This window comes from Periplaneta americana, chromosome 16, assembly GCF_040183065.1.
Source record: "Periplaneta americana isolate PAMFEO1 chromosome 16, P.americana_PAMFEO1_priV1, whole genome shotgun sequence".
NCBI lineage: Eukaryota > Metazoa > Arthropoda > Insecta > Blattodea > Blattidae > Periplaneta > Periplaneta americana.
This window is the reverse complement of record NC_091132.1, coordinates 137,142,182-137,167,964: the sequence shown is the minus strand read 5'-3', so window position 1 is coordinate 137,167,964 and position 25,783 is coordinate 137,142,182. Positions and strand designations below refer to the sequence as shown.

General features: G+C 35.3%; 1 protein-coding gene across 2 annotated transcripts in view; it reads left to right on the top strand.

Annotated features, from left to right (window-relative positions):
• The first annotated feature begins 373 nt into the window (after window positions 1-373).
• The window catches only part of Nos (Nitric oxide synthase), a 501,742-nt gene continuing 476,332 nt past the window's right edge, over window positions 374-25,783 (top strand). For both annotated transcript variants that reach the window (XM_069813071.1, XM_069813070.1), the window contains exon 1: window positions 374-531. In XM_069813071.1, the coding sequence (XP_069669172.1) occupies window positions 448-531 (84 nt within the window). In that variant the 5' untranslated portion in view covers window positions 374-447. The remainder of the gene's footprint in view (window positions 532-25,783) is intronic.

Here is a 25,783-nt window from a genome sequence, read left to right as displayed (position 1 = left end):
TTGGTAATGAATTTCGAATTTTGAAGAATATTCATATACGAGTATTACAATAATATTGTAAAATATTTGTTATTGTATGTAAGTTTTGCCTGCAATAAAATCTTGTCTTTGTAATTATGTACAAAAAAAATTAATCCAAAATTTGGCAAATTGATTTTGAGAGGGTACAACTCTGGCTGGTGCCTAACGTTTACATTGCACTACGCCTACTCCGTGTTCGTCTGCAGGGATTCCCGCCTCTGTTGCAACTGGCCTGTCGTGACGTTTCCGCCGGTCTAAGAAATAGTCGTGTATACACGATGGGTGCGTGGTAGGGGCACACAGGTCCCGCGAACGAGAGGGAGGGATATGCCTATGTACCTTTCATGTGTATAAAGGCCATACGCTGGCGACGTGGACTTAGTCTCATTATTGTGTTGCGCGAGTGTCGATCATTTCGTTGTGAACATGAAGGGAATGGTGAAGCTAACGAACTACGCAACCAAGGAAACCCACAATGACCGTTTGCACTGCTGTAAAATTGAAAAGGAGGTACGAAGTGAATGTGTGGTGTGGTGATTTCATAAATTCTTCTTTTAATGGTGTATTCTACTGAAAAAAAAAGTTTCAAAATAAGGCAATTAATTCCTTATTATAGCTTCTTTGTAAATAACAGACATTATTTACAGACGATAGCATGATTATTTCACGATATCGAAATAATGATGGCATCATATCAGTAGAAACCTAGGGAGTAGAAACAGAATTACGTGATATATTATTCGGCGACAGTGGCATTCATTTCCATTATCATCACCATCGACGCCATCACCATCATTGTCATTCTCGTCATATCATAATAATCATCATCATAATCAGTGCCATCACCATTAATCCTAATTATCATCAGTCATCAGCGTTGTCATTGTGACGATCATCATCGTCATAATCATAATCAAAGTAGTCATCGTTATCATTGACTTTATTATTAGTATTACTATTATTTTATTATTATTATTATTATTATTATTATTATTATTATTATTATTACTGTCATTGTCATATCTCCCTTATTATCACTATTATCAGTATCATCATGTCATCATCATTGTTAACCCGTTAGTATCATCTTCATATGCCAACATTTTCATTGTAACGGTTATATTATCATCATCACCATCACCACCTCCGCCACCATCATTAAGAACTGATCGAACTTTTACACTTAAATTAAAGTTATGCTCTACTTACTCTCGGTTGATTGACCTGTTAATATGAATTTTTTATATACATGTTTAAGAACAGAAGAAAGTCTTAACAAATCCAGTACTTACATATTATGTAAAGCACATTATATTTAATAATATTGTATAGTGAATTTAATTCGGGTGAATGTTACTTATGTCCCGCCCACTATAGGATACATAGGCCAGTTTTACACTAATCCTAAACATTTAGTATAACTTGTTGCTTGTGTAGGCAGTCTTTTACATTAGATTTGCGAAAATTGGTTTATAGCGCAACATTGGCAGTGATAAAAGTGTGAAATATTCGGGTGAAACGAGCGTTGATCGACTTCCGCCTATTTTGGAATAGATACCGACGCACTTGAACTGCCAACATAGAAAACAAAAAATCACACTCAATCGCTTTCACCTTCATCTTGACGGGGTAATAAAAGCCTAAACTAACCTAAGCTAACCTAACCTAACCTAAGTGCGTCGGTGTCTATTCCAAAATCGGCAGAAGTCGCTCAACGCTCGTTTAACCAATATTCGTTCAGTGGGCGGTGGATACTCTACATTGACCTCAAATGCAATTTGATATGGACAAAGGTACTATTGTCGCAGGCTACCTCGTAAGATTCTGTTCCGTTTAATGACGTAGTAGTGAAGAGACATTGCGACTTTTCGTACTTTGATTTTATTGTAATTGTAATTGTAAATTTAATACTACGGTAATTGTAATGTTATTTGTAATTGTAATTGTAAATTTAATACTAATTGTAATTTTATTGTTCATATTATAGTTGGAATCTCCTGGTAGAGGGGCAGAGAAGGCCTGACGGCCTTATCTCTACCAGGTTAAATAAATAAATACTAAATACTAAGTTCTTGCCCCCGAAAAAAAACTCCATGTTTTCCTACGAGGAGAGAACAACGGAAATACATAGATTAGAAGTCCATGTCCCAGGAATGGCCGCTCAGTTCAGCCATGTACAAAAACTATATCAGAAATCATTTAATTTATTATTAACAATATAGGCCTACGACAGCCGTGGCGAAAATGTGACTCGCGAGCACATTGTGGCTCGCAATGATAGCTATGCATACCTACCTCCCCCAACCCCCACCCTCTTACTCACTGGAGTCAAATTCCGTTCCATTTGTATTTGTCTCTGACCTGCGAGTGGCGTATCGTCGCAATGTCTCTCTCGAAACCATGTACCTCTACAAAAACGGAAGTTTCAAGTAGGATGGGAGGACGCATTTTTTTGCTGCCAATATGATTAGAATATTAAATGTATGATTTGTTCACAAGTATTACGAGGAAAACGGTTGTGTAACATAAAACGACATTATACTACATGTCACCCACATTATTAAACATTATTAAGGTACTGTTTGTTGTTATTATTATTATTATTATTATTATTATTATTATTATTATTATTATTATTATTATTATTATTATCTCTCTGTACGTCGATCCTTTTTCAGCAGATGTACGAATAATGCGGTTAGGTCTTCAATTTAAACTCACAGATTTACAATGTGATGTTAAATGAAAGCTAGAAGTAAGGACTTGACATAATGTTGAACTTTAAAATCTTTGCCAAAAAATAAATATCCGAAGCTTCGTTCATTCGTTTGCTCTGTTGAAGCCATGTTCGCTACAACTTACGTTTGTGAAAAATTATTTTCAACAATGAAAATAGTAAAAACCAAATTTAGATCACGACTGACAGACAAATACCTTCGTGATCAACTACGACTGGCAGTAAGTGACATAATTTCTGATTTTGAAACCTGTCGCAGAGACGTTCTGAAGACAATTAATTTTAGATTGTGATAATGTGTCCTAAGTTTTCTATTCATTTCTTTCTTTGTTACACGTAGCCTATTAAACGTTAGTTTGTAACCTTATACTGTATAAAATTATATTTAAGTGCTTGACGTAAGGAAAATGAAAATACGTTAATAAGTCAGACTGTTGCTTCACTTCCCCTTCGAGTGTCCGCCTCCCTCCAGAGGTGCTATGTACAGTAGTGCAAAAAAACCGGACCGACGCAATAATCAGTCCCAGAAATGAGCCACTGCGCATGCCACGCCCGCATTCACAAAATAGCGAGTAATCTATTGAAATTGTTGTAGTTTCGACTGCTGACGTAGCCTATTTCTAAAGCCATTAGAAAATAAGCTGGTAAAATAAATGTTCTGTTAATAATAAGTTAATTAAGTAGTAAAATATCGCTGCAATCCAAAAGTATTGTGAATAAATTTGAATAAGGAACAAAAAAAAAAAAGATTCCTTCCCAGGCAGGATTCGAACCACGAAAGTCTTAGTTACCAGTCTATCGTGCTGCCACTGTGAACAAGGCTCTGAAATCCGCTACAAGATTCGATCCGATTTCTTTTACCACTACTGTACGTTGCAGGTTACACAGTGGCTCGGCGCACGATTACATTTTAGCCACGGCTGGCCTACGACGAACTCAACCTCATCAGATTATGTGTTATCTGGGCCGTTGAAGATTCTTTTTCCTTGCTCTCCTTTCATCATTGTCTTATGTTCGTCATCGTAACTCGTTAAATGTGAATAGCCCTGCAATTGAACGCTATCATGCCCTTTCGTTCTGTTGATCGCTGTTATCCGAATTACATTGTTTGCGGCATACTGCCATATAGTCAGATAATTTTCGTTTTCAATATCCAAGAGTCGTTTCGATTGGTGCATTGTTTGATTGAAATCTTAAGAATCGTACATACATTATCTAAACATTTGACAGGGTTTAGATTTGCAGAGATGATTCCATGATATAGAGAATTTTCGTATTCCTGTCCCTAATAGGGATATCCTGAACTAGCACCAACTAATAGCGCACGTGTACTTTGAGGGATGCGCTTTGCGTATGGATTTGTTTTTCCGGTATATAAACATTGAGGATTTACGTAGTGTGTTAGTACATTAAATACTCTTAAAAACAACTCAAAATGCCAAATTTTTGTTGTATTCCTTTTTATGAAAACCAGGGAAAGCCTTCTGTCTTCATTCAGGTCCCAAAATATTCTGAATACATGCTTTAAACCTTAGAAAAATTTAACTAATTAAATTGCGCCTCGAAAGTGCTAGCTATTAAACAAAAATAACTACTTCAAGTAAGGAACTGCTAGCTACTGTTTAATTTTGGAAGAGAGAAAAGAAAAAATAATACAATCATATGCAACCTCGACAGCAAGCTATGTTAGCAAGCTGTATTATATTCAATACTTCTAGGAGTCTCCGAAGTTTACGCCTGCAGTAAACTCTCGATTAACTGGGATGTTTATTATCCAGGACGATCCATAGTGAAATCCATTTGGTGAATAATGTTTTTAATGTGCTGTAGATTAATTATTAAAACCGTGTTTTTACTTCAAATTTTCAAAGCAATCCTACATAATATTCAAAACTGCATGTCCTTAACCTACAAAACACAGTAATAATCGTGATACTACTGCGATCATATATCATCTTATCAAACATTGCTTTTGATCTTTCTGCAACTAGAGAAAAAATACCAGGAATTCAATCTCAATAGTCCCTTCCCTATAAAAAACACATTGGTGGCTGCATATCCTATTTTTAGCGTATGGTACTTACAATACTAATGATTAAAGAGGTAATATTCACCTTCGACAAAGTTCCTATTTTTATTTATTTTTTTTTATTCGTGCACCTCGTTCTCAAAGTTCTCGTTTAGGTTCATGAACATTCAATTTACTCGTATCTATATTCTGCATACTGCAGATTTCCCCATCCATCTCTTAAGGCGAATCGGACAGTATTATAAAAAATTTACACTATTATTTAATGTAAATTAAAATAAATTATGAGGTTAGAAAATACTGAATTATATTAAATTATACTAGGTTATACAAAATAATTATAAATATAATTTTGACACGCACAGAAAACCAACAAGCGGGAGAACGTAATCAACTGTAGCATATGACATAACATAGCCCTACAACATGTGCCGCATGGAACGCTCCTGCCATCTAGCGGTAAAACTTCGCATAAGATATCCCTATTCGTTAATGCTAACGTGACGGAAAATTACCAACGATAATTGCCTCCGGAAGAAGGTACTGGCCACCGGCGTAGCTCAGTCGGCTAAGGCACTTGCCCGCCGATCAGGAGTTGCGCTTGGGCGCGAGTTCGATCCCCGCTTGGGCTGATTACCTGGTTTGGTTTTTTCTGAGGATTTCCCCAACCGCAAGGCAAATGTCAGGTAACCTATGGCGAATTCTTGGCATCATCTCGCTGTCATCAATTCCATCGACGCTAAATAATCTCGTAGTTCATACAGCGTCGTTAAATAACCAAGTAAAGAAAAGAAGATGGTATTAGGTACGAATCCCTTTGAAGATAGATCGAAATGAAAAAGTAATAGGTCCATAACAAAATGTACTAGACAGTACACAAAATAATTAATCAGTCAGAACTGTGAACTAGCATGTCCAATATATGCTTCAATTAGGGGGAAAAGGGAGGAAGAGCGGATATTCACAAGTGAGTGGAGCTCATGTGAATATTTTTAAGCTCATTGCTTTGTGTAATCAATCATAAATTTCATAACTAACACACAGAAAAGTAATGCTTAAAGTTAGTCCTGGTACTGGTTGTAATATTACTTTAAATCAGTGATGTCAAAGCAAGGGAATTTTTCTGACCTTGACGTCGTACGCGGGCATCAAGCGCTAGGTATGGAAACAGGAAGGATTATGTATATGAATAAGCGGCCTGTTGGATTAAAAAAATATTGGTGCACAAACTTCAAACGGAACGTGAAATTTTATGTCGTTATTTTTATACGGCTTCTTTCTGTTTGATATTACGTATATTGTCTGAAATAATTACTAACACCAATTTCTTAATTTTGAAGTTGTTTTAAACGTTAATAACATAATAAAGAGTTAAGGAGGAATATTCACATACATTCCATAGTATACTATACTGTACTGAGTGAATGAAACACATCATTCATAAAGAAAGTGATATCCAAAAAAAGAGATTGAGCATGACATGATAAGCTGGAATTTATATTGATGATATCTTTAGCCTTATAAAAGTAATCAATGAACTAATCAAAACAATTTTATAGTACAAAGCAAAGTTACCTAGGTATATGTTTTAACTGTAACTAATATTACATAACAAAACTCTTATCGCAGTATGCTTTTAAGGTGATATTGATGCACAACTTCCTATCATCAGAATATTAAATTATTTTCTCGAAATCTTCTGAAGCTATAGAGCTGACGTTTTTACAACACATGAACACATATCTTTTGTTTATGATGTAACAATAGTTTCTTTGTTTTACTCATTTCCTTACAAACATTTTCCATGCGAATATTTTCAAAATTTTCAATACACTATCTTCAGTAATACGTATTTACGATACTTATATTACATTTAAGAAAACATTGTTTCAGTATCTGTAAGGCTACTAAATAAACATATCTGAAAATTTCACTTTTCTATTTAAAAAAAAGTTGAGAAAATATTCCTTTTGAATAAGAAACAAACTTGTGAAAAATGAGCAATAAAAATTTAAAACTTACTTTCTTATAATGGACTATACTTCTCAGACAAATCTAAAAATTAACATGGGTACAGTTTTAATAAGTTCTCTTCCCTTTATCCATTGAATCAGTGCTGGCCATCCCTGTATATAGCTAGACCAAGCGGCATATACCTCTTTCGTCTGTCTCTTTCCTTTACGCTGTAAAGCGCTCAGGCTCTCGTGAACTCTAAAGCGAGCGCTTGCGCCTTTGGGCATCAGTTGACATGACTGCTTTAAATGCTCCTGTTGTGTGAACAGCAGTGGCGTATACTGGTTAAAGGGTTTGGGCTACCGCTGACCCCATTATTACACAAAATATATCTAACAATTATTTTAATTTTAATTACTATGGTAAAACTAATAATACAAAATTATTACATTATGTTATATTATAAACTTTTTCTTTTGTAATTTCCTTGGGCTACCGCCGGTAGCCCCGGTAGCCCGCAAAATACGCCCCTGGTGAACAGATATGGAGAGTACTTTTTCTATGTATAAAATATCGTGGTCACATAACAGAAAGAGTTTTTCTATTGATTGCTTAGCCTATTGCAATAATTCCGCATTGGATAAATAACTAATACGTAAATTGACAATTCTTATTAATTCCGTACTAGTTTAGAAACATGACTTCAATTTCTACAGCTAATCAACACCAAATAAAAAGTAGCCTACGTAATAATCAAAGTGCACATGAGTTTCAGTCATTTCTTTTGAACCAAGTGTACCACTGCCATCGTCCATTGGTTTTTATGCCGAAGTGCAAGGTCCCGTTTCAGTTCTAGCACTTGACAAGCCAAGCCAGGCTAAGCTAAACTGTCGTTTTTTACCCCATATTTCACCAAACAGATAAACAGTACAGTACTGTGTTACATAGTCGCCTAGCAGCACATTATCCAAGCCGTACTCACAACATTCGACAGTCATTTTATAAAACAGTGCAAGACTGCTGCAAGAATACTATCAGAACCTCACATTTCATCAGAGTGCGATTTGTTTTTAGACCCGGCACAGTGGAACAGTACGGAAAGAAATAGCCTATATACATAAAATGTCAACGGCATAACAATAACAGTAAACAAATGAATAAGAGAAAGAAATGAGCGCGACGAACAAGTTTACCGAACGTAAAACGTTATCGCGAAAACTCTTACTTTGGTACCATAATGTTAATATACATACGTCATTAAGACGTCACTACTAACGTGCATGTAGTGTTAACGAATTACGGACCGGCTGAGTGCGAAAACTCTTTAGGTGCCGTTAACATTACGTATTTACTTATTGCTTGGGATTTTGTCCTCTTCGACTGCCAGTCCCTAAACTTTCAATGCTCTTAGCACCGGCAATAAGAGCAGGTGGGTCTACTAGTACTCTAATCAACTTTCTCTCCTTCCCGCCATTCTCTCGTTTCATGATTGGTTTCTCACATAAGAACATATATTAGAAGAGCTAGCTGAGTGTGATGCTTCAGTGGAATGTTATGGTTTAGATGAAATGTCTTCCTTATTTTAGTTCATTAACATTTTCTACTGGAAGAGTGAAAGACATTTATTATATCTGAAGCTAATAAGTTAATATTAAGTTTAATCCAGTACGGTTCAGAATCGATTCTGAACTGTCTACTCATGCGCAGTAGCTCAGTGTGTGTTCCAACAAGACTAGAACTGATTCCGAACGATACTGAACTCCCAGTTTCTTGTTCCAACGTGCTTCAAAACTCGTTCGGAAGGAGTGAAATTGGTTCTCGATTAAGAGCATAACTGGGAATTCTGAAATGTTGACGCATGCGCAGATGGTTTATTCTCAAGTTATGGTTAAAATGCTTCGAGACTATAGTTGGGATCAGCTTACTTAATACCCCAAGGGTGAAACCTAACCATGTTTCCACTATTACTAAATATGCTAGTGGATTATAGTGATTTTCTAGCTCTCAGGCTGAATTTTCTTTTGCCAACTTCGTTTCGAATTTCGAGCACTGACAAATATTACAACTGGCAGTTATTTTATAACTTATGTTGGCAGCAATGATTTCGGTTTACTATAAAGCAAACTGATGAAAATGCAAGTAAGTAAATACATTTTTAGGTTAGATCTCATGAATCATAAATTCTTTAGTCAAAGCAATAGGCCTAAATTTCATGTTGCCTGATAAAATACATTATATTAGATCCTAATTACCAACATAATATGCGAGAGGTCCAGGAAGAAAATATACTACTTCATAAATAAATTATTGAACCATTTAGGAAAACCCTCTTTTTTTCTTTTAGTAAGTTCTTTTACGATGCTGTATCAACATCTCAGGTTATTTAGCGCCTGAATGAGATGGTGATAATGTCGGTGAAATGAGTCCAGGGTCCAGCACCGAAAGTTACCGAGCATTTGCTCATATTGGGTTGAGGGAAAACCCCGGAAAAAACCTCAACCATGTAACTTGCCCCGGGAATCGAACCCGGGCCACCTGGTTTCGCGGCCAGACGCGCTAGCCGTTACTCCACAGTTGTGGAGGCAAAAATCTCGCAACATAGGCCTGTAGATGTGATGGGTAAATAAGCAAGACATTGTTATTATTAACACTATATTATTATTATTATTATTATTATTATTATTATTATTATTATTATTATCATCATTATTATTATTATTATCATTATTATTATTCTTTTTTTTTTCTATACGTAGCATTGTGATTTTACCCTCTTTGGTGATATCTGGTATTAGTTGGCAACACTGAAGAGACGGCCAAATTTACCTTTTATGAATTACTCTTACGTGATTCTCACTATAGGCAGGTTAAAATAAAAAAATAGTCGATCATGAGTGATTTGAAAGCTGATAGTGATATATTTTATGACAAATTAAGTTCATAAGATTAATATAATTTCAATATGAGAAGAAACTCCGAAGGCCTTGAAGGAACAGTTCAAGAAACGTTCCAACAACGTAAAATTCCGAACTAGTTCTGACACCGTACAAAACTGGCACATGGGTCGAAAGAAGTTCAGTATTAGGTCGGAACGTGTTCTGAATTGTTTGCTGGAACAAACCTATTTTTATTCAAAGGCATAACTACTGAAATATTAAGCAGTTCTACCTCTCCTAAAGATCTGGATTTTATGAAGGGGACATCTATAATTATGTTGTTGTTTAGTCAACTGTCCAAAGACAGGTCTGAACCTCAGAAGTGATACCAAGAAGGCATCAGTTATGAGGAAACTAAGCCAGAAAATAATGGGGTACGGTGGCCAGTTCCTTTCTCCCTCCATTGCATACATTGCCGACTAGCTACATATTACACTAGTCAGACTTCTGATGTATACAAACAATAATTGTCCTTTCTCTGACACATATAGCCTAATTATAGTTCAAGAATTGCGTATGTTTTCTTGGTAGAAAATGCAAGATAGGCTACTGTTAATGTTTTGCATCGTATAGCTAATGTTAGTGAATGGTTAATGTTTCCTGCTAACAATGCAAACGCAACTGGGTATAATTCCCGGTGAGAAACTCAAAGGCCTGTGCGTGAGTTCTTTGTATTCCAGGCCTATCTTGTCTTCTGAGCAGCCTTATGCCGTGATTGTCTAGCAATCGTTACTAATTTAAACAAAAATTCTGGATGTTGGTATGGTCGAGGAGTAACGTAGGGGACTCGTAAACCGAGGTAGCACTCAGACGTGGCACAGTGGTTCATTTTCCCGATTTTCTAACCAAAATTCTAAAACTGATACAAAGCAGGGGATGGTTATTTTTTGTCTGAGTTTGAAGATGAAAGACAGGGCATGTAAACATCATATATATTTTCTCCCATCTCCAGTTCTGTGCTTGTAAACATATGGCTGAAAATGCCCCTCGCTTGGACAATGCATTTGCTGAGTTTGCATGTATGTATGTACGTATTTATTCACACTGCAAATGGGTATATACCCGGTGGCAGTGGTAACTAATTACACCAATAATGACATTAATAAAAACACAATTAATAAGAATACAATTAATAATAAATTAATAATAATAATAATAGTAATAATAATAATAAATAATAATAATAATAATAATAATAATAATAATAATAATAATAACAGGTAGCATCCTAAATTAAATAAAGCACGATCATTAAAAATAACATTTAAAGTAAATCTAATTTGTATCTTAACCCTAAGTTCGAACTAAAACCCACAAGCATTATTTAAGGCAAAACTAAAAAATTACTTAATATCTCACACTTTCTATTCTGTAGATGAATTCTTGACATTTCACAGTACTGTGTAAATATTATAATAATATTAAATGGTAAACATATTACATTGTATAAAATATTATTGTTATGAAGGTATTAATTCTGTACATATTTCATATTTGCATTTTATATGTATTGCATTTTATTGTTAAACGTAAGAATTAGACATGTTCTTTATTCTATGCTATAAAGCAAATATAAGAATATTATGGAACGAATAAATCTATCCTATCTGTCTGTCTGTCTGTCTGTCTGTCTGTCTGTCTGTCTGCCTGTCTGCCTGCCTGCCTGCCTGCCTGCCTGCCTGCCTGCCTGCCTGCCTGCCTGTCTGCCTGTCTGTCTGTCTACCTATCTATCTATCTATCTATCTATCTATCTATCTATCTATCTATCTATCTATCTATCTATCTATCTATCTATCTATCTATCTATCTATCTATCTATCTATCTATCTATCTATCTATCTATCTATCTATCTATCTATCTATCTATCTATCTATCTATCTATCTATCTATCTATCTATCTATCTATCTATCTATCTATCTATCTATCTATCTATCTATCTATCTATCTATCTATCTATCTATATCTGTCTGTCTGTCTGTCTGTCTATCTATCTATCTATCCCTGCACAAGTACCTTTCAGCACTTCACTCATTTCGCTGACAACTCACTCAGTGCGCTGGAACTATGACACATTTCACTGATTGTATCCTGATTTCAGACTTCAAAAACATTTCACTGTTCAAATACTTTGCACTGCCACTATAAACTATAAAACTTCACTGACACAAACATACTTCACTTACACAGTACACTCACTAACACAACACACTTCACTGACACAAACACACTTCACTTACACAGCACACTCACTAAACAACACACTTCACACTTCACTGACACAAACACACTTCACTTACACAGCACACTCACTAAACACACTTCACTGACACAAACACACTTCACTTACACAGCACACTCACTAAACGCACTTCACAGACACAAACACACTTCACTTACACAGCACACTCACTAAACAACACATTTCACACTTCACTGACACAAACATACTTCACTTACACAGCATACTCACTAAACAACACACTTCACACTTCACTGACACAAACACACTTCATTTATACAGCACACTCACTAAACAACACACTTCACACTTCACTGACACAAACACACTTCACTGACACCAACACACTTCACTTACACAGCACAACAACACACTTCACACTTCACTGACACAAACACACTTCATTTACACAGCACACTCACTAAACAACACATTTCACACTTCAGTGATACCACAAACTTCTTCACTAATACAACACTTCAAATAACAAAACATCAATTACACCCTTAAATAGTGTGTATAATATACTACCGTCTACTAGTAAAGTCCTTACGCCTATTTTTCAATACATTTTTGGTTATTGGTAAAGCCTTTAGTAAGTCTGCAGGTAAAGCATTCCAGTCCCTGATAGTACGATTGAGAAAAGAAAACTTTTCAGTATCCGTCCTCTGTCTTCTTCCCCTCAATTTATATAAGTTACGTAAATGTGAAACTAAAAACTGAAGCTTGGATTCTATTTCTGGAGGTATGTAGAATATTTGAATATAGTTTTAATTAATTACCTAATTAACTAACGGCATTTAGATATTAAATAGTACCATATAGTCACGTTGATTGTGGTTGAAAAGGTGAAAGCGGCGGATTCACGGAAGTTACAAGTTATTGGCCCTGTGCGATACTCTCAAGTTTCTCATTACAAATTATACCTGTGTGGATGCTCTTCATATACCAATAAAAGAAAGTTTGTTCGCAACTGCCACACTACCCACTAGCTCGAATTTAGTTTTGAAGCGCTTGCAGTATCTTTCCGTTGTAATATATTAGCCTAGTCGTTCATCAATATATTAAAAATTGAATTATTTCTGTAATTCGTTTCAAGATCTGAAAGTCATCATTAGGGCTGTGACATCGGTATATTTGTTTTAGTCTGAGGTGAACATACGACGCCCCAAACAGAATGTAGTCGACGTGTTAAAAATACGGACAATGGAAGCCAATTTGACACACGCCGAAGCGAGCACATTCCGTGTTTAGATTACGATTATTGCCTATTATAAAATCAAGATAATACAATCATTGTACAGGGACATCATTTTATTTTTATTAACATTTTTAATATTAACTTGCCTATACCTCTGGATCAACGCCGTTTGCTACCACCTTCCACGACTGGAGTTCGATGATACTGGCGTAATATACAAACAAATCACTTTACTAGGTATAGGAGGGAAAAAAAGTAGTTCATCCATTTACGTAAACTAAGAAATATTGCGCTTTTGAGTTTGATCATTTTCATTAGGTTTTCGTTTAATCAAAATACAGTACAGTATTAACAATGAGTGTTTTTACTCACGAACTGAGCTGCCCATGTAGACGTATTCATTATGCAGTGTATATTATACTGTCTACAGCACATTAGCGTACAATTTAGAGAATGAAGTTAAATTGAAAAATAATCATAATATGGATATTTAAACACAATTTTGAAAATGGTGGCCGTTCATTTCGTTATAGGCTTCAGTTCTTTGTGCATATTATCGCACTATAGACTATTGTACCTAATTCCAATTTCCAGTTTCGTTCTTCGTACTAGTAACTCATATTGAAATAATTCTGTACCTACTCTATAAAAGAGTACCTTACGTAAGTACTGTAAATTCAATCTTCACTTCTGCCCGATCCGAAAAGATAAAATCACTCAGACATACTATCTACTGTCCGTCCAAGTGGTTATGTCGTAGGGTCGTAGAAAGGGAGGAAATCACGTGACAGTTAATTACTTAACGAGACCGTTTTATTTAAGTTATTTTAAACAGTTATATAATATTACGTAGACGTCCAATTCCTAACAGAAATTAATGTTCTCAGAAAAGACAGCCCAGCCACTAGCTGGCGAATAAAAGCTGGTGGGGGAAACCGGGATACGACCTAGGCAAATGGACGACAGTGCATTGAAAGCTGTTTCGTCACTGGAAAACGTGAACATATTTTTGGAACGTACTGTTTACTGTGACCATAAGACTACTATAACTGTATATGCGGTCTTGGATCTGTGTGGAGGACGGTTGAACTTCATTAGTAGTGGGGGTGGAAGTGAAGTACATTCAAAAACTCAGGTACAACAAAAATTGAAGTAAAAATAAAATGATGTGCCTGTATAATAAGGGTTAATATCGGAAAAGTCTAAAATGCTGGTGAGGTTGAGAATAATGGAAATCATACTTAAATTGTCACATGTGGTAAAACGTAAGTCAGAAAATACTGTATGTTTTTTATATTTAGAGTTTTCCATTCCATGCCGAAAACGTATATGGCGTACAATTTTGCTTTCTCTATATTTAACTGTTACATTAATTTATTTATCACATTTTATCCGTACGTTACTTTTCTTGCATGTTGTTCGCCTGGTTTCGGTTCCTTTTGTAATAAACAACAACATTCATTTTCAAAGGTTCAAATGAAAATGATCGCCGATTATCGGATGGTATAACCTTGTATGTGGAAAAACTGCGTTCAACATTGGCTGAAACCAGGGGCGCAAATTATCAATTTCACTTCTATATCAAGTTTAAAGAAAATTGCAAAAGGCTCACACGAGTCTGATATTTCGGTAATAGAACATGTGGAATGTTGCTTATGCTAGCTCTCTGTTCTTGACGTTCAATCATAAATTACACAGCTGATATACTGATTTGCTTCTGTTTTACAAATCTAAGTTAGTTTAGAAATTTTTTAGCGTTTTTATTTACTAAAATTCTATCGTGCTTCAATTTGTAACTGAAAATTGAAAATCACATTTCTTATGGTTACGTCCGCAGTAGATAAAGATATACTTTTTTTAATGTTTCATATTCAGAAGTTACGCTTATAACTTTCATAGTATGTAACTCGTTTAGTTCTTCATAATTTCTTTGATGGCGAAGTAAAAATGTGACAGTTAATAATCAAATGAATTTAATTGTTTCTCCATTCATTTGCCGTAGTTATTTTGCCACTAAGTCTAAATTCCTGTGTCATTAGTCAATATTTCACAAATTTTAATGTCATCTTTTGTTTGTATAGTTTGCAGTTCATTTATGCCCATGAATTGGTTTGATTAACTACCATCATCGTCAGTAACATTCCTGTGGGATATAATACAATGTTATTCATTCACATTGCAACTCCGAACGATCTTGTAATACTACGAATACAAATTTAAATGAACAGTTGAGTACAATCAAGCAATTGAAAGTAGAAACGAGATTCGTTTTAATTTCAGAACTAATTTTGTTGTCTAAATTAAGATTAATTTTAATCGTAAAACTTTTTACGTGGGATTGTTCAAATACTGTATACTAACGTTATGTATTACTCTTTGCAGTTCAAAAGTTAGTTTATCTGAAAATCTGATTATCTCATCTGTCAAAATATCGTATTTAGTTATTTTTAAAACTGCCAGCTACTCTCTTACACCAGATTTCTAAAAGTTCTTTTGTTATTATAGATGCCTAAACTCTCAATGTCTGTCCTCAAGTACAGATAATGCAATATCAGAAGTGTAATATATGGATAGTTCTATTTACTAATGACAGATTTCCTGAAATACTACACTTATAACGGAAGAATTCCTAAAATATCAGCATTGAAACAATAATCGTGATAAATTAATGAAATTAAATACATTTTTTTTATATTTTATTGAAAAAATAAATGATTATATATCATACAACTTTGAACTTTTTAATAATATTCCCTGTGCCATTATTTGAAGTAATTAGTGCCTTTATTTATTTTGGAATGCCATCAGTGATACTACTTTTTTGGTTTCCTCATTGTCTTATTATTGAGCCGATTATTTTGCATATTCTTCATTACGATCCATCTTTCCATTAGAAAGGACACTTTTCTTCTGATAGCTCAAACTGAATTTTTTTTAAATTACTGAAATTACCCAGGAGAATAAAAAATAAAATTAATATTGCATTCATGTTTATAAAACGCAAATCAAACGAATTTGAGGGGTCCACTGCAAGAGGAAGCTATGCCACATCAACCATAAAGTGAGAAAATAAGACTATTACTAAAACGTTCGTATCCTAGAATTAGCCAGCGTACTGTAACATTGACAGTTGCACTGCCACATTTATATAGTTTAGGGAAAGGACAACAGGTGGTAGAAACTGCCTTATAACGCATACAATTCCCCGATCAGAATTTTGTGGCACAGCTCCCTCTTGCAGTGGACCCCTCAATTGTTTATGAATAATCTAAAAAAATCAGGCGTGAAGTAGCAATGTAATGAACAAATAATATAAAATACAATAACAATTTATTTCTGAAATTTTTAATTTTTATTTATTTATTTATTTATTTATTGGTTTATTTATTTGCTTGTCTGTTTTGTTTGTTTATTCTTCATTTATTTCTTCTTTTACTTGTTTGTTTGTTCTTTCGTTTGTTCGTTAGTTTATTTATTTCAGGTTTTACAATGTCCTAGGACATCTTCCTGTACCCATTTTCAGGATCATATAACCTTTCTCTAGTCTTCTTTATTCTCCCATGCCCTACCTTCCAATCCCTTTTTTCTCATTGTTCTACCTATTCCTTATGTTCGTATCAATATTAGTCCTCCTCTATTCCATTTTCCCGTAGGAATCCATTTCATACTTCTTCTTCGGCAATATACTGTATTTTCTGTCATCCTCTTCATATTACCAAATCATTGTTTTGTTTTGATCAAATAATTACATACACTTTATGTCTCGATGTACCCAATATTTGAAATACTTAATAAAGTGCTCACAGATATCAAGAAAATATATCGATGGCTGAGAACCAAACTGTTCTACGTCTAACTTTTTATAAGTATGAAATCTGCGTTTCATTGTGTTTCATTTCTTGTCTGCATATATGAATCGAACAAAATTGTAAATATTCCTCTCCATAAGGTTGCTATGAAGCTATTCCAAATTGTTTCATGAAGCTTTGAATGTCAGGAGCTTAAAATAGCTCACCTGAAAAAAAATAGTAAAATGGACTTGGAACAGTCTGGTTCCGGGCCATCGATATATCTCTTACAAGAAAACATTCTCATGGGGGCATGTAAAATGTTATTTTTTTCCATAATGTTAATAATGTCAAAACAAGTGCTTGTACAAATTTTAGCCACGCTATCGCAATTACGAGGGCCCTCAGAAAGTAAGTTTCCCTGAGACCGTTTACAGAAAGAAAACACAATTTCATGGAAAGATTAATTGAAACAGATATAGACATTCCTCATACAGTTGGATCAACTTTTGTATCCCTGTGTCGTGGAAATCTACCGCCTGGGATCGGAACCACTGTGTGATAATCGACTAGCATCTCTCTGTTGATACCACGGTTTGAGAAATGTCTCAATTCGGACGGAGAATATGTTGAAAAATAGCTCAACATTTGCTCAATTTCTGTGTATGTTCCAATAAATCTTTCCATGAAATTGTGTTTCGTCATTATTAACGTGGTGGAAGAAAAAAAATTAACTTTTTCATCCGTCCCGATCAGAATGTTTGCTTATTAGACTTTAGGATAGGATTTTATATACTCGTATATTCTGTTAATTTAATGCACATATAAGTAAAATGTAATGCAATGCTAGGTGTTTGAACTTTTGAACAAGAAAAGTTTTTCTCCTCTCCTTGATTTTCTTTATGAGGTAGCCGATACATAGACCCGAAACTTTGGATATTCCCACATCCATGATACAGTGTAAGAACTTAAAAAACATCAGACCACGTTGAATACGTGGAAATCATAGGCGGAGAGAGAACCATTTCCTTGGGCGGGCAAAGCAAAACCATAGTATCCCGATATAACGAGATTATGGGGGACATCATTTATCTTCTCCCCCCATTATAGCGTGACCTTGGTACAGTATATCAGAATATGATCATTTAATAAAGGTATTGTAAAATAAAGCAAAATTGTAACAACATAATTATACAGATAATTTAACTTTTTTTTTCGCTTGTAAGGAAGAGGGACTCGAAGGCTTGCACTGCAGTCTGAGGCTCATAGTGCTTATCACTCCTATTCTGTGAATGTTTGGTAGCCGAAAGGCCGCGCTTTTGTACAAGTATAGCACGCCACACCGTGAAATTAACCCAGGCTATTGTATGGATGATGATTGTGAATTAATGATGGCGAAATGAGTCGGAGGTCCAATATCGAAAATTACCCAGCAAGTCTGCTTCAATTGGTTAAGGAAAAACCTCGGAAAAAACACCAACCAAGTAACTTGTCCAAACCGCTCGTTTCATGGCCAGACGTGCTAACCATTACTCCACAGCGGTGGACCAATTTTACATTTATTTTATCTGTTTATTTAAAAGAGCAAGATGTCATATGAAAAGTGAATTCTAATTATTTTACTTAATCTCGTCTCTAAGTTTAACTGGGCTCAGTTTTCTTTTTTCTGCATTGTTGTGCAGTATGTTATTCATATTTCTTCAAGTGGCGACCTACAGAGTTCTAACACATCAGTACAGACTGTTAAAAAAAAAAAAAAAAACATTGCAGTGCTTCCATACCTGAAATGAGGTATAGAAATTCTTATACAACCAAAGATTTAAAATAAATACACTCAGGGACAAAAAAAACGGACACTTCTATATTTGCTTGTATTTTGTTGCCAATTATATCAAAATGAAACAAAACCCATTTAAACAAAATATGTTTCATTTAGCATCTTATACGACAACATTTGATAAAAAAATCTCTGATGAAAAAATTTACAAAAAATTACAAAGGGCGTATAACTATGGCATCGTTTGGTCTAACTGTTTTTTCATTTTATGGTGCCTTAAACATTAAAAACTCTTTTTAGTAACGGGTATTACCCCCTCTGCCTTGAATAACTGCATCCATACGTCTTGGCATGCTCTCAATTTGGTTAGCAACGTCTTCTTGAGGAATAAGTTCCCATTCTTCGCCAAGTGCTCGCCTCAACTCTTGTAACGATTCTGGTCTCGGTCGTCTATTCTTAACACGCCGTCCCAGCATCACCCACACGTGTTCAATTGGGTTTATGTCTGGACTCCTTACTGGCCATGGAAGAACATGCATTCCCACTTCTTGGAGATAATCTCCGACCGCATGGGCAATATGCGGCCGTGCCTTATCATGCATTAAAATAAAATTATCGCCTACAAATTGGCCAAATGGCACAACATGATCAGCCAAACGTTCATTTATATACATATCAGCTGTTAGTCTTCCATTTTCAACAAAAACCAACTCTGTACGAGCATCCGTACACACTCCTGCCCAAACCATCACTCCACCACCTCCATACGGCACATTTTCGGAAATACAACACTGTGAAAATCGTTCTCCCCTCCTTCTCCAAACTCTTTCACGTCCATCAGGTGAGCACAGATTGAAACGGGACTCATCGGTGAACAGAACACAGCTCCACTGTCCATTTCTCCAATCCCTGTGATCATTTGCAAAACGCAGTCGTTCAACTCGATGCATCCTGAGAAGTCTGGAACCAGTTGCAAGTCTGCTTGATATCAGTCCACTTGCTTTCAACCTCCTTCTAACTATTTTGGCCGAAATTGGGCCTCCATGCATGTTAACAAATTGCTGGGCTACACTAGTAGCTGGCAGGTTGCGCTCCCTAAGAACTCTCAACACCATATACCTGTCTTCATTTGGATTTGTAGCTCTTGGACGACCCGAACCTGGTCTTCTGGTATATTCTAGGGTCTTTCTATACCGTTTTATGGCATCATGGGTTGTGCTTCTAGCCATATTTATAACATTTGCAATGTAACGTACACTGCGTCCATCATCGTAAAGGGCTACAGCTCGAGCCACATCTTCAAGTCGCATCTTGTTTTAAGACAAATGTTACAACCCCACTTAAACTCAGAAAATGTAAAAATAAAGAAATAACGAATGATAACGATAATGAAGCACAAAATGGTTGAGACAAAATTGTTATAGCTGAGACTCCGAAAGCAAAATTGGAATATTTGGTTGTAATGGCTTGTTTATAAAACAAAAAAACAATGAACAATTATACACGTCTCCATAACAACAGATGGCTATCATAATATTGTATGAGAAGATAATGTTTTGCAAAATTCCAGCAAATATTAAAGTGTGCGGTTTTTTTTTGTCCCTGAGTGTATTATAGTCCAACACATGGTCTGAAGACAGTAATTCGTCAATTTAAGCACATAAACTTTATCATAAACAAAAACAAGAAAAGTCTTTCGAATTCAATATTTTCTAATGTTGATAGAAAAAAAAAAGATGTCGGCCAAGTTTGGGGGGGAGGGCAGTGCTCCCATGTGCCCCCATAACTCCTCCTATGATGGAAATATTAACTCATACTTACAACTAACAAAGTAAAATATTTATCACAGTATTTTGGTCAGACGTGTAGCATTGATTTTTCATTGTCTCCCTTGACTAGCAATTAACAATATGAAATATATATGTATGTTCAGACATCTTAGTAACATGATCGTTCTTTTCTGTTTATAGGTAAGTGATATTCCAGTTCTCCATGCGGTGGCGGATACTCGAGTTACATCTGTGGCGTTGATTTTCATACACAGCGACAAAGGCGCCACGTGTCCTTCCAGAAAGACAACATTATTTGAAGCAAGATAGGAAATATGAAACTGACTGGGAATATAACGCGCCGATAAAAGGTTTGAGAATACTTATTTGATATTTATATATTTCTTTCTGTTGACTCGGATTATCCTTTGTGGTCTCGCGGCGAGCATACTGACCGTTGAGTCTGAGGTTCGTGGATTCAAATCAGGTCGAAGGCGATAAAGTTCTTAGCATGGCTTCACCCTGAACGGAAGTAATACCGTGTTTATCTTGTCGCAGATTTATAGACCGTAAAACACTCTGTGCCTGATGGAATACTTCAGGCAATTTCTTACGCATATAGAATATAGACACTGAATAACCTCTGAAGTTGAAAACTTCGTTAAATGAAAAACTATAATAATATTCAATATTGGTGAACTGGAAGGATAAAAAAAAGAACAAAGAGGAAGCTGTTGTACCCAGTTTCGTTAATTTCAGTTTTTTTAATTTGTATATAAGCTTTTATAACTTTTTATTATTAACAATATCTTTGAAGTGTAAAGTATCTTAGAAAGAAAAAGGATTCAATTAAATAATTTTTGCATAGATTTTTAAAATTTTCCTGAAGTGCTACATACTGTCCTTAGGTACATAAGGGTGATGTACCTTGGAACACAAGGTGATGTAACTTGGGACTTAGGATGACATACCTTGGGACATGGTTTAACATAATATTACTGTAACTAATATTTTATTAAGTTTATATTTCTATTTATATACAAAATACAGACAATTTACTGTTGTCTAATTATTATTAATGTTAAATTTTGCCTTCAAATTTAATGTTATAACAATAGTAATAATGTTGCTAAGTTTTAAAATAATTCTCAGTTTTCTTGACAGGAAACAATATTAGGCTTTCCAATTAAATGAATTTCTTATTATCCAAGTGCGTTTCCTTCAAATGACATTTTGAAAACATATTTCTTAGTACCCCTTAGGCTTGAATCTTTTCTTTGAGAAAGTGGGGAAGTTTGATCACAATATCCTCTGAAGGAAGATCAACAATAATTTCTGATTGCTCATCATGTAAAACAAAGTAAATTGTCATATTTAGTAAACTTCTTTAGATACTGAACTTCAAATTTTGTTTCACAAATCATCTTACAAATTCTACCGACAAAAAATTTATATTAGTCTCTCTTTCATGCCACACAAATGAGAACAAAACTTTATTCTCTTATTTCTTCTAAATTCGCTCGAGCAGTGTAATTTACAGTTTAAATGACATCTTCATCATCATTAGCATTAGAATTAACACATTCCTCGGCTCATCTGCAGTCACTCCGAATTATCTTCTGGAAATAGAACTTGTGGCTTCAACTTCTTCCGTTTCTGAACTTTATTCATCATATTTTTCTTCTCACTCAAATTTATTTTTCTTTCTTCTATTTCGGTTTTCTCTGGCGTATCTGTTAAAGCGCTTTTCTTTCCGCTTTTAGGGTTATGAGTTATTCTTTTCCTGGGAGGAGAATAATTTAGCTTTGTCGGGGTTTTCTCTTGATTTTTAAATTGCTGCGTGGCATTTCCACTAAACCTGAAACCTCATAAAACTCATTACTAAATACTGTTTTTGATTACTCATCATAAGAGTAACTTATTTACAAAAATATTTAAAATCTAATGAGGTCCACTAGAAGACAGTTGTCCCCAGGTACACCGTCCCAAGGTACATCAGGAATCCGTAAAATATATTTCGGCAACTTTTCAATACTGAAGTACCGAAAACAAGCCAATAACCACATGGATTCGTAGCTAGAATAACAGGGTTTAAAAATATAGATTTAAGTTTCTAATCGTGTATCTAAAGATTCAATTAAAATAATTAATTAATTTGAACACTACTTACCTTTTAGGTTCAAAAACAGATTTAAAAAAAAAAAATCTCTTCAGATTGCTTCAACAAAAAGTAAATCATTCACAGAACAGCTGAATGATGAAATTAAAGTGGTCAACTGCGAAATCAAAAATTCCACCACATAACCTTAAAAATAAATTGTCTCCAGGTAAAACTTGTCTCTAGGTACAACAGCTTCCCCTACACTGTCAAATGTCTTGAAAATAAAACAGGTTCTTTTAAAATTAAACAAATTATCATTCCTTATGTTATTTCTCAGGCTTCAGCTTTAGTTATCTCTTTCTCGTCGATTTTTATTCAGTATTTGAAAATTTATGCAGAGTGGTTGAAAATAGTTGTGACAGATAGAAGCATGTAACTGTGTGTACCAAGAGACTGATTTTGAAATAGGGTATCCATGCATAGAAACACATTTTTAGATTAAACTTCCACTTAGGGAAGACTGTCGCGCCTGAGAAGCTTGCTTTTCTTCAGATAATTATGTCGAGCGTTTTGCTGCAACCACGACAAATAATTGATAATTAACTTTATTGCCTTTATTTTCCACTGAAAATGCTGTTGGTTTTGTACGAATTATCTATAAGATTTTCTCATCGTTGACATACAAGGTTCACATGATGAGAGTTTCAATACCTGGATTGATATGAAATTTGCTTCATTGGTTGCTGTGTTTTGAAGCGCAATAATCAACTGAGATGCACGGGCAAGCATGAGTGCACAGAACTATGCACCTCACAAAGGCCAAGAAAGACGCCTATCTGCAGTCATAATTTTCAATTAATTATTAACAGCAGATCAAGGTCGTGTTTCCGGTCATGAGTTCCTCATCTCAGCTTGTCGTTTTCATGCACACACACATTGATAAGTGAAAATAGTTTTAATCTTCATAAAGTACCATCATTACCCATAACTGTGGTCCTGGAACACAACTAAGGTACACAATGAAACCATTTAAAGAACATTGTAGAAGTAACATAGACCGTTCGTCGATAGCTGCAGTGACTTGACTTCAAACTACAGTACTGCAAAAATATAGATAAACGAGGTATTACGTTATGGAGTACAAAATTTCAATGGTTGTATCGTGGACCATAGTTGTGTTTCAGGATCAGTTATGGGAAATGACAGTACTACTTTCGTACATCTTCATATTATTTATTGATGTTTAGAAACTATTCTCAATACTACACTTGAGGACAGAAGTTGGATACAGGCTTGTCTTCTTACCAGACTTGAAGGTCCCGGTATTAGAAAACTTAGTGACATCTGTACACTGGCATTCTTGGCATCTGCATATTGAGTTCTCGATATCATCAAATATATTTTTCCTTCATTCAGTGATGAGGTCGAAATCTGCTACTTGCAGAAGGCTTTGGATAGGTGGAATGATGTATCCAGGAACTCTAATCCTCCAGCTCATCCAGGCGTTCAGAATTGCTGGGATGATTTAATTATTAGGCACATACTAGAATATCTTGTAACATCTTTTACATCAGAAACAGACCAAGCCAGACTTTTGACTCTACAAGAAAAAGAAGCGGGTTTCTGGCTACAAGCTCTATTTATTTTATTTTATTGGGTTATTTTACGACTCTGTATCAACATCTAGGTTATTTAGCGTCTGAAAGAAATGAAGGTGATAATGCCGGTGAAATGAGTCCGGGGTCCACCACCGAAAGTTACCCAGCATTTGCTCGTATTGGGAAAAAACCTCAACCAGGTAACTTGCCCCGACCGGGATTCGAACCCGGTTTCGCGGCCGGACGCGCTGACCGTTACTCCACAGGTGTGGACTACAAGGTCTATCTTCCCCAAATATTGGAACGCTGATGGATAACAAATCTTTTAAGATTGCAGTCGCCCTACGTCAGCGGTCATCAGCACCCTCGGGCTAGCGTCTCTTACCCGCTGATAAGACATTGCACTAGCATGACCCATAGCTGCTGGCGGATATGCTGTCTCCCTATTCCTTTTGAACGAGGGAGCGTATTTCGTTACACTCATACACTTTATAAACTTCAGAGAGTGCTGACGACCACTGCTCTACGTCTTGGATGTAAAATCTGTCAACCACATACAGTAAATATGTATGTGGGGAAGTTGTCGACACTTATGGTCATCTCATCACGCTCTAAGTTGTGTCAAGAGTAAGGGATTTTTTTTAGACATTGAACAATTAACGAAATATCAAGAGAGCATTAGTATCTTCTGGTATCCCTGCTATTTTAGAACCCACTAGGATTAGTCGCACGGATGGAAAGCGCTCTAATGGATTAACCTTGGTCCCGTGGAGCAGAGGAAAATCGGTAATGTGGTATACGACATGAGTGTGTACCTTAGCTCCATCCCGTTTGCCGTCAACTTAAAAGAAATCGCTAGCAGAATCTACCGTACGCAATAAACGTCATAAATACGTGCATCTATTAGACAATTATATCTTCATCGTTTTTGCTGTTGAAATAATAGGCTCCTGGTGTAGAGAAGCAAAATATCTGGTTTCCGAAATTGATAGAAGTTTGGGGACTATTACTGGAGACCCTCGCTGCATCAATACAGCTACGACAACGAACAGGAATAGCCATCCAACTTGGAAACGCAGCGAACAATTTGGGAACCTTTCCAGACTCGAGTTTCTGGATGAAATTTTCTTTATTTGAATATTTGATGCGATAGTTCTTATTAGTTAATTTAAAAGTAATTAATGTAAAGGTGTTCAAAATTTCAGAAGATCATTAATTAAAATTAGACTGCTACTTATTTTTTTCTGAAACTGCACATACTCTTAATTTATTAGATCACACATAAACATGACGAAATTCTGCATGAACTATAACTCACAGTTACAAGAATACAAGTTGTTCCTGCAAATTTAAGGACTGCTGACAGAGAGAACTGGAAATCTCTCAAACGTTTCAGAAATGATACTGATTTGTTCGCCAAAACAAATCATCTGGCCCATCTCTCGTGCCAGATTATGGTTATTTTTGCTATAACTTATTATTTTATTCACTTCTAATATTATTGACTACGTATAGATTTTTTCTTCTTTTGTGCATGTGACAAATTTAAATTTAAGAAAAAGTACTCACTTTTCCATTGCATAGTGAGTAGAAACACACCGACATTGCACAGATTGAATTTTCAGTTAAAAC